Here is a 14108-nt window from a genome sequence, read left to right as displayed (position 1 = left end):
GGAACATGTAGTTTTTACTTCACATATGTACTAAAACTCTTAGTTTTATTGTCGTATATTTTGCTGTTAATTACACCTATTAATAGTAACCTAACATAGAAGTTATGAATTTGAAAGCGATGAGGATGATGATTACAGCATTGCTGATCCAGATTTTCTTCCCGATGAAACTGAGCTTCCAAAGGAGAGTTTTACATAACCTAACGTGACCAATAAAAATATTAAAACCAACGAATCGGAAATGGATGATGGGACTAAGGCTACAGAGAAGAGTTTTACTGTACCTGTTTTTTAAGAACTTGACGGGGCCAATGAAAATATTGATATTGACATGTTGGAAATGGAAACTCAAGAATCTGGCGTGACTAATGAAAATATTAACGAATCGGGGATGGAAACAGCTGAAGGAGACATACATCATGTAAACGCGGAAACTGAAATAGTTTTGGCAAATCCTGAAGAAGAGCATGAACCAGTAGTTAAAAGAAAAAAGAAAGAAAACCTTAAGAGACCTGGTTTAACAGACGAAGATAAATTTTTGCGGGATACAAAGAAACATTCAGTGTTATCTCCTTGTTTACAGAAATGTAAAGATACTCAATGCAAAGATTTTTCTCATAAGATCGAAAAAAAATATGGAAAGATTATTGGCATACTAACTATGGCCAGCGACGAGTATGGCTCTCGAAACATGTTTGTATCAAAACAGTTAATAGGCGCACAGTCACTTCTACAGAAAATATATACAAGAAAAATAAAACGCGCCAGTTTTATTTGCCCAACGCCAATGAAAACAGTGTTAAAGTTTGTCGTAATTTTTTGTTACGCACTTTGAGTTATACAAATGATTCAGTTATTACCGAATTGAACAATGCAATGGAACCTGCACCTTGGGTACAGCAGTGAAAGAAAATATAGGTAAGTATCAAAAAAAGATATTAGACCGAGATATAATTAAAGCACACATTGAAAGCTTTCATCCAATTGTAAGTCATTATAGACGACATAACGCACCGAACATAAGGTATTTACCAAGAGACTTATCAATTAACTTAATGTTTTCCAACTTTTTAGAAAAATATCCTGGCTATTGTTCGATAGAAATGTATAGGTCTACCGCATTAAGGAAATGCACATTTCTTTAAAAATGCCAAAATCAGAGTGTGAAGTTTTCAAAAACTTAGAAAAGGAAGCAAAAGGAAGGAAAACTTGGAAAAGGAAAATAAAGAAATACCTCCGGAAGGTCTAGAGTCTAGACCATCATAAAATTCACATTGATAAAGCAAAAAAGGCTAACGAATTCTATAAATCTGATGTTGTTCTTGCAAAAGCCTCACCGGCACATCTGAAGTTTTTCTCAATAAAAAAGCTATCTTTAAGGCTTTAGTTCCTATAATGCCGATAAACCGAAGATATTTTTGGGAAAATATTTCTGTAAATAATGATTCATTGGATTTAATAACGTCTTTTGAAGAAGATTAACTACTAAGAACGATAATATGATTTTTTTTGAAAATAAAAATTTTTCTAAATATAATCTGTGGTTTTGTACTATTTTCTTTAAATATGAATTTAACCTCCGGTAAAATGTAAAACACAGTATCTGCTTTAAACTTGGTTAAACTACAAATTTGTAAAAACGGCAACCTCACAAAATATTTTGAACGTATTTACAGTTAAATAAAAAATAGTTCACTTTAATAGTGTTTATAAATAAGTACGGCGAAACTTTTAAAGTTAATTGCGTTTTTCTCGAAAAGTATATGTTTGCAGATACTGTGTTTTTCATTGGGGCAGCCGTGCTGTTTCATTTTTAACTTTAAATATCTCGAAAACTAATGACTTTGTCGTTTCGTATGAAGAGTATATTAGTTACATAGAAAGTATTGGAGAATCTAAAAATTATGCTAAAATAACAGTTTCGTCAGTGGCGTAGAATTTGGGAAGAGTCAACCATTCACTTTTCCCTGTCGTACGCCTCTGGTAGGAGCCAGAAACGATTATTTAACATAATTTAGTAGGGTGTACAGTGTCTACACTCTTTGCTAAGAATATACGAAGGGTCCGGTAGTAAAACTTGTTAAGTGACAAAATAAAAAAATTGATATATCAGATTTTGAATCTAAAGACTAACAAAATAATTTTTTTTAAATCAGCCGTCAAATAAAATATTTTAGAAATATAGTGCTCTCATATTAAAATAAAAAGACATTGTTTTTCATCAAATTAATTTTTTTTTCAAATTTTAACAATTTAGAAAAAATCCTTCTTAACAAGTTTTTTATGCGTCTTAGTTAAGGAAATAAAAATCTTTTAAGAAACTATAAAGACACTTAACAGGTTATTAATCACTGGGTCAAGTTAGTATAAAATTGTTTACAATTACAAATGTCAATGTGTCACTCGGGATACAAATCCGTAATTTTAGAGCTCTTGTGTCAATTAGTGATAGGGCTGGATGCCGCGTACCAAAAAAAAGTTGATTAATAGCAAGCTGAAAATTTGTTAATAGCCTAACGTGTCCAATCGGACACACTTTGATGTACGGGAACACTGGAACAGGGGAAGTTTTAATTGTGGAAGAGATTACAGGTTTCGAACGTCAGACTACGAAAACGTCCCATGTATTTTGTCGGACGGAACTTCCAATTGATTTCTGTCAATAAACTCCTAAGCAAAAATCAGACTGCTATTTATCATCAATATAATTCCTGTCATTTGAAATGTTCTACGTGTCTGACTTATTAAAATGCCTTATATATTTGTCGAACAAACATTTTTTCATATATTATAATATTATAGAGTTTGTTATTGAACAGGGCCGCTTTATCCATTAGGCAATATAGGCGGTTGCCTAGGGCGGAAAATTATGAGAGGGCGGCAAAAACACTGTACAAATTTTTTTTTTAATAAAAATTAAAATCGAATAACGTTTAAGTACATCTATCAATGGAATGGAAGTTGGCATGCATTTCTAGAAAACAAATTGCATTATCTTAACACTTTGGTCAAATTTATTACCAAACATGGTACAAACATGTACAATTTTTTTGGTAAAAATGACAATTGACCTAAATGCGGTCTTGATACTGAATAAACTTAAAAACAACCTGCTAGTTTTCACAATAATATATAATCAGGATGACAACTTCCACAATTAAAACTTCTCCTGTTCTAGTGTTTCCATACAGCAAAGTTTGCCCGACTAGACACCGTTAAGCTATTATATTAAAAAATTTTCAGCTTGCTATTAATAAACTTTTTTTGGTACGCGGGATCCAGGCCTATGATAATAATTTTTAGTAATTTCCCGTCGTCAAGTAGCGCGGCGTAATAATGTCCTTTGATGTTACGGAAATTTAAAATTAAACAAACATTAAGTGACAATAATCACAATTAATGTTTTATACCATGAGCAGGTTTAGCAAATGTTCAGACGAGGATATAAATAATAGTTAAAATGATTTAAAAATGGAGTTTTATTCGTGAAATAATCTTACCGGGCTCATAAAATTACTCTATTTGTACCTATTGGCCTCGTGACAATTTGACATACCGACCCCCGACCCGAAGTGAAGGGAAATTAAAACTGTCAAAGTGTTACTCTGGATACAAATCGGTAATTTTAGAGATCTCGTGTAATTACAAGTGATAATTCAGACAATGAGACATCATATTACACTGAAATTAAGATAAGTTTATTTCTGACTAATCAGTCATTCTTAAACTCCAAAGAAATATGACGAGTAGGTATACAAAAAAAAAGACTCATTATGGCATTATTTTGTGAGGTTTCTGACATTTAGTGTTACCGGTCATTACAATTTTAATTTATTACTGCTGTAACTGAAGTTTTGTAGGCCATTTTATTATCATAATATCATATAGTCCGGAAAGTAACGTCAAATTTGACCGGAGCATTTTGGCATGACTGTTTTTTTTATACAGTCAGTTGTTCCAAAGCTTATTAACAAATGATGTGTCAGCTGGCCCAAAACCGGGGCATAAAATAAAAAAAGACCAGAAAGGTTAATAATAAAAATAATTACACTTTTATAAAAAAAAAGAACTTTTTATAATACCACGTTTTTATCATTAATACGACACAATATAAAAGAGTATTATAAAGACAATTATTTTTCAAATCAAAATGTCAATTTTAAAAACAAAAAGGATTTCCGATGCCGTGAATCGAACTCGAGTCTCCGGGGTGAAAGCGTGTGAAAGTCAGGTATCCTATCCACTACTAGACCATAATAAATATGTGGATGTGCCGCACGGAGATAAATATTTGATATACAAGTTGAAAGGTTTTTTCCATCTACTCTCATAATTATTCCTTCTTACCTAAAAGTCCCCGAGTCGCGCCAGCTGACAGACATTTTCATTATCAAACAAGTAATTACCACCAAAATAAATTCATAGAATCCGTGCCAAAATCACCGTAAAAATTTGACAATACCTCCCAGACTAATAGGCCATTTTTACGATATACCATATCCTAAAATTTTATTATCCAATTCACTCCCTCTATATCAAATAATTTTCATTATTAATCGATAGCCTTGCAGACGGTCTTTGTTTGTGAGTGTATGAATTATGCCTCGAAAATCGCTCTGTCTTATATCGATTGTAAACTGAAAATTTTATAAACAATCACTAAGAGCAATAAAATTTCAACCTAAATGTATCATTTTTGAATTTACCATTAGCATTTCGTTTCTAATTTAATTTTACACTTGAGTTTTTTTATTTAGCTCTAGGGCCTCGACAACTAAGGCCATTGACATGGTACAGTTAATTACTCAATCAGATTACTTGAAAGTATCTGTCTTATAATTGCCAAACTTTTGTTTGTTGATGTGACACATTTCGAGAAATAATTTTTTTTATGGTTAATTTAAATATTTAAGGTCTTGGCATCTATTGTGTTAAAATCGCGTGCTACTGCACAAGAATTTTTCTCTGTTTTTCAGTCACTTTTATACTGCGCTATTCTTTGTTTCAACCACTGTGTTGTTTACCCTATATATTGTCCATCACATTCGAGACAAGAAAGTTGGTAAATGAGATGGCTCTGATTTAGAAGCGGTGTTTGGTCTGTAAGCTTCGAAAACAAGCTGTACATGACCCTTATGGTTCTATCCTGCTGTAAAGATTTGGTCAATTGTTGATATATTTCGTCGAAATCCATACTGATTCCTCACCACTGCACTGCACCACAGCAACCACTGCTGAATTTTATGAAGGAAAAAATATTATTGTGCAGGATTAATTCCAAACATGAACAGGAGCAGGAAGTACAAGATATGGGACGACTCTCGATGCTGTATTTTCCACAGTTGTATATTTCATATTTTCTTCTTCTTAACATGCCCTGTCCTCAATGGAGGTTGGGTCCTACAATTGCAAACTCTTCTCTGTCTTCAGCTGTTCTTATTAGCTGTTCAAAATTTAGCTCTGTCCATTGTCGTATGTTTCTGAGCCATGATAGACTTTTCCTTCCTAGTCCTCTCTTTTCCTAGATGTTTTCTTTCACTATAAGTTGAGAATATGGTACTTATTATTTCTCAGTATGTGGCCTAGGTATAATGATGTTTTTATAACTTTCACTGTGTTTAAAAGTTCTCTTCCCTTGCCTATTCTATGCAGCACTTCTTCGTTTGAGGTATTTCAAAGGTTTTTCAAGGGCCTTCAATTTCTTTACGGTTGATGTTTTAAAGGACCGTGTCTCAACTTCATAGAGAAGAGTCGACCAAATGTAGTATTTTGATAAACGTAGTCGAATTTCTGAGTTTTAATCACAAAGAAGTTTTTATATTTTTTCGAAAGATTTTCTGCCCTGTTCTATTCTCGAACTTAGTTCTAGATCAGGACTTAGGCTGCTATCGATCCAATATCCCAGGTACTTAAATTTATTGGCCTGTTCTAAAATGTGCCCATTGATTTTGCACGGTTGAGGTACGTTTTGGTTTTTTCGGATTGACATCACGTTGGTTTTTTTAATGTTTATATTCATACCAAATTGCTCACACGTTGAGTTGTTCTTGTCAATGAGTCATTGTAGACCCAAGTTGGAATTCACAATCAACACCGTATCATCGGCGTATCTGATGCTGTTGATATTTACGCCATTCACCTTGACTCCATCCTTAGAGTCCTTGGCATCCTCCATTACCTCTTTAAACAGAAGCTCACAGTAAAGATTAAACAGCATGGGCGATAGAACACATCTTTGTCTAACTCCCCTCCTAATTTCTACTTTCTTTGCTGATGTGGAACCTTCGATCCTAACTCTGGCGTTTTGGTTCCAGTATTAAGTTTTTTTGTAATCTGATGTATTTTCCATTTAAACCGACTTCTTGCAATCGTTCTAATAGTACGTCATGTCTTTCTCTATCAAATGCTTCTTCGAAGTGTATAAAGCGTATAAATATATCTTTCACATTTTAGTTACCACAACCCAATCAGGATAATATGATAACTTAAATAAATCAGAGTAATTTTATAAATAGTGTTAATTTTTATTTACAAACATTAATAAAATAAATAAATAAACTTTGTAAATCGTAACTAAAATGTAAAATGATTAATGTAAAAAAATCGTAACTAAAAAAAAATTAAAGCACTCATGGGAGTGCCGACAGAAATGAAAATTTCTTATAGTATCTAAATTACGAGCTCAATGCTTTTTCCCTATCCAAAAAGAAGTGCTATACCTGTATTATACTCGTATACGTGTTTCGTACGTTCTATGTCATTTCAGTATACATATACATAATATATATACGTAAGAAATTTAGTTCGGCAAAGTGATGACGGTCGCAAACACAATACTTTTTCCCTATCTAAAAAGTGAAAAACGTCCCTAAAAAAGTTTTCACTTCACAAATTTATTTCGTCGAAGCAATGACGGTCGCTAATTCAATACTTTTTCTCCATCTAAAAAGAGCACGACGTCTCTAAAGAAGTTTTCACTTTAAAAATTTATTTCGTTAAAGCAATGACGGTTGCTAATTTAATACTTTTTCCCCATCGAAAAAGTGCAAAACGTCCCTAAAGCAGTTTTCACTTCAAAAATTAGTTCGTCGAAGTAATGACGGCCGCGATGACGGTCGCTAATTCCATAATTTTTCCTCATCTAAAAAGGGCACAACGTCCCTAAAGAATTGATGGATTCGACCGTCACTTGATGGAAGTTCATTTTATCTCACAATAAAACACTGAAAAACGTTTGTTTTCTATACTTCCACAAAATTTATTACAACTATGTTATTACTACAGCTGTTTCGGCAAAGTGCCTTTCTCAAGTGACATATTTTACAATTTTACAATTTTCGGCACTTTGCCGAAACAGCTGTAGTAATAACATAGTTGTAATAAATTTTGTGGAAGTATAGAAAACAAACGTTTTTCAGTGTTTTATTGTGAGAGTCCCTAAAGAAGTTCTCACTTCAAAAATTTATTTTCGTCGAAGCAATGACGGTCGCTAATTCAATACTTTTTCCCCATTTAAAAAGGGCAAAACGTCCCTAAGAAAGTTTTCACTTCAAAACATTATTTCGGCGAAGCAATGACGGTCGCGATGGCGGTCGCTAATTCAATACTATTTTCCCATCCCATCTAAAATCTAAAAAGTGCACAACGTCCCTAAAGAAGTTTTCACTTCAATAATATTACTATTATTATACGTAGATTATAATAACATACGTACAAAATTTATTTATTTCGTCGAAGCGATGACGGTCGCGAAATCAAACCTTTTTCCCCATCCCAAAATAGATTATACATTTATTTTAAATTTAAATACTTCTACACAATTTATATATATATATATACACATAATAATTATACGTACAAAATGTATTTCGCCGAAGAGATGACTGTCGCGAAATAAATCCTTTTTCCCCATCCTAAAATAGGTTTTACATTTATTTTAAATGTAAATACCTCTACACAATTTATATACAGGGTGTAACGAAAATACAGGTCATAAATTAAATCACATATTCTGAGACCAAAAATAGTTCGAATGAACCTAATTTACCTTAGTACAAATATGCACATAAAAAAAGTTACAGCCCTTTGAAGTTACAAAATGAAAATCGATTTTTTCGAATATATCGAAAACTATTAGAGATTTTTTATTGAAAATGGACATGTGGCATTCTTATGGCAGGAAAATCTTAAAAAAGAGTTATAGTGAAATTTGTGAACCCCATAAAAATTTTATGGGGGTTTTGTTCCTTTTAACCCCCCCAAACTTTTCTGTACGTTCCAATTAAATAATTATTGTGGTACCATTAGTTAAATTCAATATTTCTAAAACTTTTTTGCCTCCTAGTATTTTTTCGATAAGGCAGTGTTTTCTAGTTGCGGCTTCGTTTTTAATATATTTACATAAAAATTTTATGGGGGTTTTGTTCCTTTAAACCCCCAAAATGTTTGTGTATGTTCCTATTAAACTTTTACTGCGGTACCATTAGTTAAACACATTGTTTTTAAAACTTTTTTGCCTCTTTGTATTTTTTCGAGAAGGCACTTTTTATCGAGATATTACTTCTTTTTTAATATGGTTCAAAATATACCTAAAAATGTAAATCATAAATAAATTTTCATATTATTACCAAGTCTCCATAATCGTACTTAGCAGTATACAAATATGTGGTGGATTTGACAAATATTCAAAATATCTCGATAAAAACTGACTTTTCGAAAAAGAACTGAGAGGCAAAAAAGTTTTTTAAAATATTGTGTTTAACTAATGGTACTACAAAAATAGTTAAATTGGAACGTACACAAAAGTTTGGGGGGGTTTAAAGGAACAAAACCCCCATAAAATTTTATGGGGTGCCCAAATTTCACTATAATATTTTCTTAAGATAATACTACCATAAGAATGCCACATGTCTATTTTCAATAAAAGATCGCTAATAGTTTTCGATATATTGGAAAAAATCGATTTTCATTTTGTAACTTCAAAGGACTGTAACTTTTTTTATGTGCACATTTGTACTAAGGTAAGTTACGTTCAATCGAACTATTTTTGGTCCCAGAATATGTGATTAAATTTATGACCTGTATTTTTGTTACACCCTGTATACATGCACATAATATAATATATTATAACACAAACGAAGACGGTTGCAATGACGGTTGCAATGACGGTCACGATGACGGTCGCGATGACGGTCGCGATGACGGTCGCGAATTCAATGCTTTTTCTCCTATCCAAAAATTGCACAACGTCCCTAAAGAAGTTTTCACTTCAAAAATATATATACGTAAAAAAATTTATTTCGCCAAAGTGATGACGGTCGCTGACGCTCGCCAAATCAATCCTTTTTCCCCATCCACAAATACGTTTTACATTTATTTTAAATTTAAATACTTCTACACAATTTATATACATATACATACATATTTATAATATATTCGTACAATATTTATTTCGCCGAAGCGATAACAGTTGCGATGACGGTTGCAATGACGGTGGCGAATTCAATGCTTTTGTCCCATCCAAAAAGTGCGATGACGGTCGCAATGACGGTCGCGAATTCAATGCTTTTACCCCATCCAAAAAGGGTCAGACTGCAATTGCGCGCAGCGGTCAGAAAGGCGGAAGACCTAACCCTTCGGTCCAAACCTAACTTACGGGTAATAGAGTGAGAGAACCGCAGGAGGTATTTGACCGCTGCGCGCAATCACAACCCACCCCCAAAAAGTGCACAACGTCTCTAAAGAAGTTTTCACTTCAAAAATAATAAAATTATTCAATTTCAAAACTATTATTTAAAATTTTTAAAATACAGAAAACATAGTAAGGCCGTCCGCACATGGGTCGATCGAAGACACGTCTCTAAGTTCGCGCGTCTTGCTCGTCTTGTACGAACTCTGCGGCAAAAGCGATTGATCTCCGCACACTATAGTCGATTCAGTTTGCTCACATCTTCCAACTAGGAAGAACGTATTTTTTATATATTAACCAAAAGGACTATTTGTATCTGTGAAAAATACGGTATTGCTACATTTTTTGTATAATTTGTATATAATGAGCATTATACAATTGAGGGTATTTTTCTACTTCCCCAACGAATTTTATATTAAACGCCTAGAAACAGATGTTCAATGTTTTTAGAATTTTATATTAAAAACAATGTATTTCCACAAAGCTACTATGTAGTAGGTACTACAATCAACGAACATAATATTCACCGATCTTTACAAAACACTAAAATTTAATTTAGCGCAAAAAAAAACAACAAAAAACGAAGTAAACAGATAAAATAAATTTACCTCCATCACTGAAAACGTGCGTCTCACTCGAACTTTGTGACCTACTTGAGTGTTGGGGAGTGACCTACGCGACTTTACTCGAGTCGACCACTTCGAGCGTCGACCCGTGTGCGGACGGCCTAAAACTTCGCGCTAGTCTATAGTACTGCATACTGTCTACTTTTTTACGACTTCATTTTACAGTTCTATAATAAGTGCTGTTATTTTATACAGGATGTCCAGAAACTCTCCCGACAAATGAAGACCGGAGATTCCTCAGATAATTTGCAAATAATTTAACCCAATTCATCTAGTCCGAAAATGCTTCCTAAGGGAGCTAGAGCTCTTTAAAGATGGCGTTTTGTAAATAGTTTATTTAAATAGCTCCAGAAATCTTCAATTTAGAAAAACGAAAACTCGTAAGTCTATATTTATCTTCCAAAGATAAATCGATTCCATCAATTGCGAATTTCTAGTACCGGTCATAGGCGTTCGTTTTGGGTAGGATATCGGTTATTTTATTACATAACTTTTTTCTCTTTAACTCTTAAGCATTTCTGACACTGGATTATTAAATTGTATGATATTATGGTACTAAAAGGTGCTCTTGTTTTAAGTCGGTAGGATGCACCGTTTTCTAGAAAAATCGATTTGAAAGATTTTCGTTTGTTGAATAGGAAAAAAAAATTTACAAAAAAAACTATTTAGAAAAACGAAAACCGGTACGTTTATTTATTTTCCAGAGATAAATCGATTTCCTCAATTGAGAAATTCTATTACCGGTCATATGAGTCCGTTTTGGGTAGGTCAACGGTTATTTTTATCGCATAACTATTTTCTCTTTAATTTTTAAGCATTTTTGACTCTTGATGGTTAAGTTATGAGGTATTCTAGTACTAAAAGTTGTTCTTTCTTTAAGTCGGTAAAATACACCGTTTTTATTTGAATTTTTTTTTTCAATTTTTTTTACAATTGGAAAAACGAAAAATTTTTAAATTGATTTTTCTAGACACGGTGCATCTTACTGACTTAAAACAAGAGTACCTTTTAGTACTAAAATACCTCACAATTTAATAATCCAGTGTCAAAAATGCTTAAAATTTAAAGACAAAAAAGTTATCCGATAAAATAACTGTTGCCCTACCCAAAACGGGCGCCTATGGCTAATACTAGAAATTTGTAATTGACGGAATCAATTTATCTCTAGAAGATATAAATAAGCGTACCAGTTTTCGTTTTTCTAAATAGAAGCGTTCTGGAGATATTTAAGAAAGACTAATTCCAAGACGCCATCTTCAAAGAGCTCTAGCTCCCTTAGGAAGCATTTTCGGACTAGGTAAATTGGATTAAATTGTCTTAAAATTATCTGAGAAATCTCCTGTTTTCGTTTGTCGGTAGAGTTTCTGGACACCCTGTATTCATTCAACTTCATTGACATACTTAATTAAATTAGGGCCTGTATAAAGTAAATATATGTTTGTGTTATAGTACGAACTAGATCTTCCAATAGAAGTACGAGCAGGAACAATCGGAAAAATCTGGCTACAAATACCATGGACGAGCCTATGGAATCAGCCCATTGTTGTCAACATAGAAGACCTACATATCATAGCAGGCCCAATTGTAACGAATGAGCCATTTGATGCGGAGAAAAATAAAAGGCTTTCTAGAGCGTCAAAGAAGAAAGCTCTTGCCAATTTAGATAACCATGAAATTCTAGGAGGGCCCACTTCATTTTCGGAACATCTTATCTCCAACATTCTGAATTATTTTCAACTGAATATAGCGAATATCCATATTAGGTATGAGGATAACTATAGTTTGAAAACTCCTGTTGCAGCTGGGCTATGTATTGGATCTATTACTGCAGAGTCTACTAATAGGTAAGAAAATCACTATGTAGAAATATATTTTCTCATTTATTTCTCCGAGATTTAACCTGCCATCATCATTCAATATTCGCTTATCCACTGTTTTACATAGATCTCCCTCATAATTTTCCATCTATTTCGATCTTGTGCCTCTTGCATCTAATTCCTATGCCAATACACACGATACAAGAAGGTTTAATAAGATTTTCCAAAATAAAAGTGATCTCCACGGAACCCTGGGGTTCCGCGGAACACAGTTTAAGAAACGCTGGTCTAGGTGAACATGTAATATTGCAACTGTACTAGGTTCATTAACTAGAGGCCCTTTTGTTTCTCGTTTCTCATTACATACACTCCCAGCTTACTCAAACTTTTTTACCAACTCTAAAACATATATCGTATTTATCTTGATGTCGTTCGTTAAATTTCTGAGCTGTCATATTGTAAATTTATTGTTCATAAAATACAATGAAACGCTATCTAAACTTTCCAGAATTGAATAAACCATTATAATAAATAATCATACAGAACAAGTAAAAACTTCGTTTGTACAATGGTATAAAAAGTTTATTGAAAAACTATTAAAAGGTCATCCAAAAGGATTCGCAAAACGTTTTCGATCTTGATCAGATCATCTTCAGTGCCTAGAACGAAGTATTTCCACGTTAGAATGAATGCAAAAGGTTAAAATTATGACTAGTTAAAGAAAAATGTGGATAATACTTACGTTCTGCTTAGTAGATGAAACTAGCAACCTTATGAAATAGGTGGCATCGAGAAATATGATTTACATGTTGAAAATCTGATGTTAGTAGCGACTCTAAGTCGATGTTAAAAGATAAATTTAGTGCTCAAAGGGCAACATGATTCACTGCTCGATAATAATGTGTCCATCTGTTATCCGACATTCTAGCTATGTACCCTTCCCAGTTTCACTTTAGGGTCAAAATTCTTTCTATGGCGTCTGTCACTCCTGTTCTTCGTCTTATTTCCTTATTGGTAATTCCATTCCTACGAGAAATACCTAATATTGAGCGTTCCATGGCTCTTTGGGTAACACAAATTTTATTTCTTACTTTCTTGGTTATTGTTAAAGTTTCTGCACCATCTGTAAGTACTGGCAACACGCACTGATCAAAGACGTTTCTTTTGAGACACACAGGCATTTCGGACTTAAAGACATAGCTCATCTGGCCGAATGCACCCAAGTGAGTCCTATGCGGCGCGCGGCGGCTTAATTCACATATTTGATTATCTCTTTATATGCGTATCTCATGCCTCAAACAACTTATAAGAGGTGGTTTCTTGAATAGGCATGTCATTTATTAAAATCTTTTCGCTTAACACAAGATTTGTCATGATCTGTGTTTTTGTATGGTTGATTTTTAGTCCAACTTGTAGGGAGGCTAGGAATAATTTCTCCAGTTGCGATACTGCATCATCGAAGCTGTCAGCAAAAAGTACAATATCCTCAGCGAACCTCAAATGACTAGTATTTCTTCGTTGACATTAATTCATTTCTCACTCATATTTGGGTTCTTAAACATGTGCTCTAATAATAATGTTGATCTTTTTATCTGCCAGTTTCACGCGTGTTGTCGCATTTTGATAGATGTATTTGACAATGTTTATATAGCGATGATCTATACATACGGCACTCTGTTAAGGCTTTCAACATTTTTTGATGACTTATTGTGTCAAAAGCTTTTTCGTAGTCAACAAATATCAGGACTAATGGCTTGTTATATTCAACACTCTTTTCTATTAAACTCTTAATTGCTTGTAAATGATTATTCGTGCACATACCCTGCTCTAAAACCTGCTTGCTCTTGGCCATTTGCACTGATATCAGCCATTTATGTACATGAAATGTTAAAAGTTCATAAGTAAGTTTTAACCTAAACTTTATTGAAAGTGTGTTCTTCTTTTCGAGAAATAAGTATTTTAAAATCATATTTTCAA

The 14108-nt window shown here is 33.2% G+C and overlaps 1 protein-coding gene across 1 annotated transcript in view; it reads left to right on the top strand.

Moving 5' to 3' along the window:
* The window catches only part of LOC126890533 (intermembrane lipid transfer protein VPS13C-like), a 267141-nt gene that overhangs the window by 19353 nt on the left and 233680 nt on the right, over window positions 1–14108 (top strand). Inside the window, exon 3 of the mRNA XM_050659537.1 lies at window positions 11764–12158. Coding sequence (XP_050515494.1) covers window positions 11764–12158 — 395 coding nt within the window. The remainder of the gene's footprint in view (window positions 1–11763; window positions 12159–14108) is intronic.

This window comes from Diabrotica virgifera, chromosome 8 (genome assembly GCF_917563875.1).
Source record: "Diabrotica virgifera virgifera chromosome 8, PGI_DIABVI_V3a".
Classification (NCBI taxonomy): Eukaryota; Metazoa; Arthropoda; class Insecta; order Coleoptera; family Chrysomelidae; genus Diabrotica; species Diabrotica virgifera.
The sequence above is the reverse complement of the archived record's forward strand: the minus strand, read 5'-3'. Positions and strand labels throughout refer to the sequence as shown.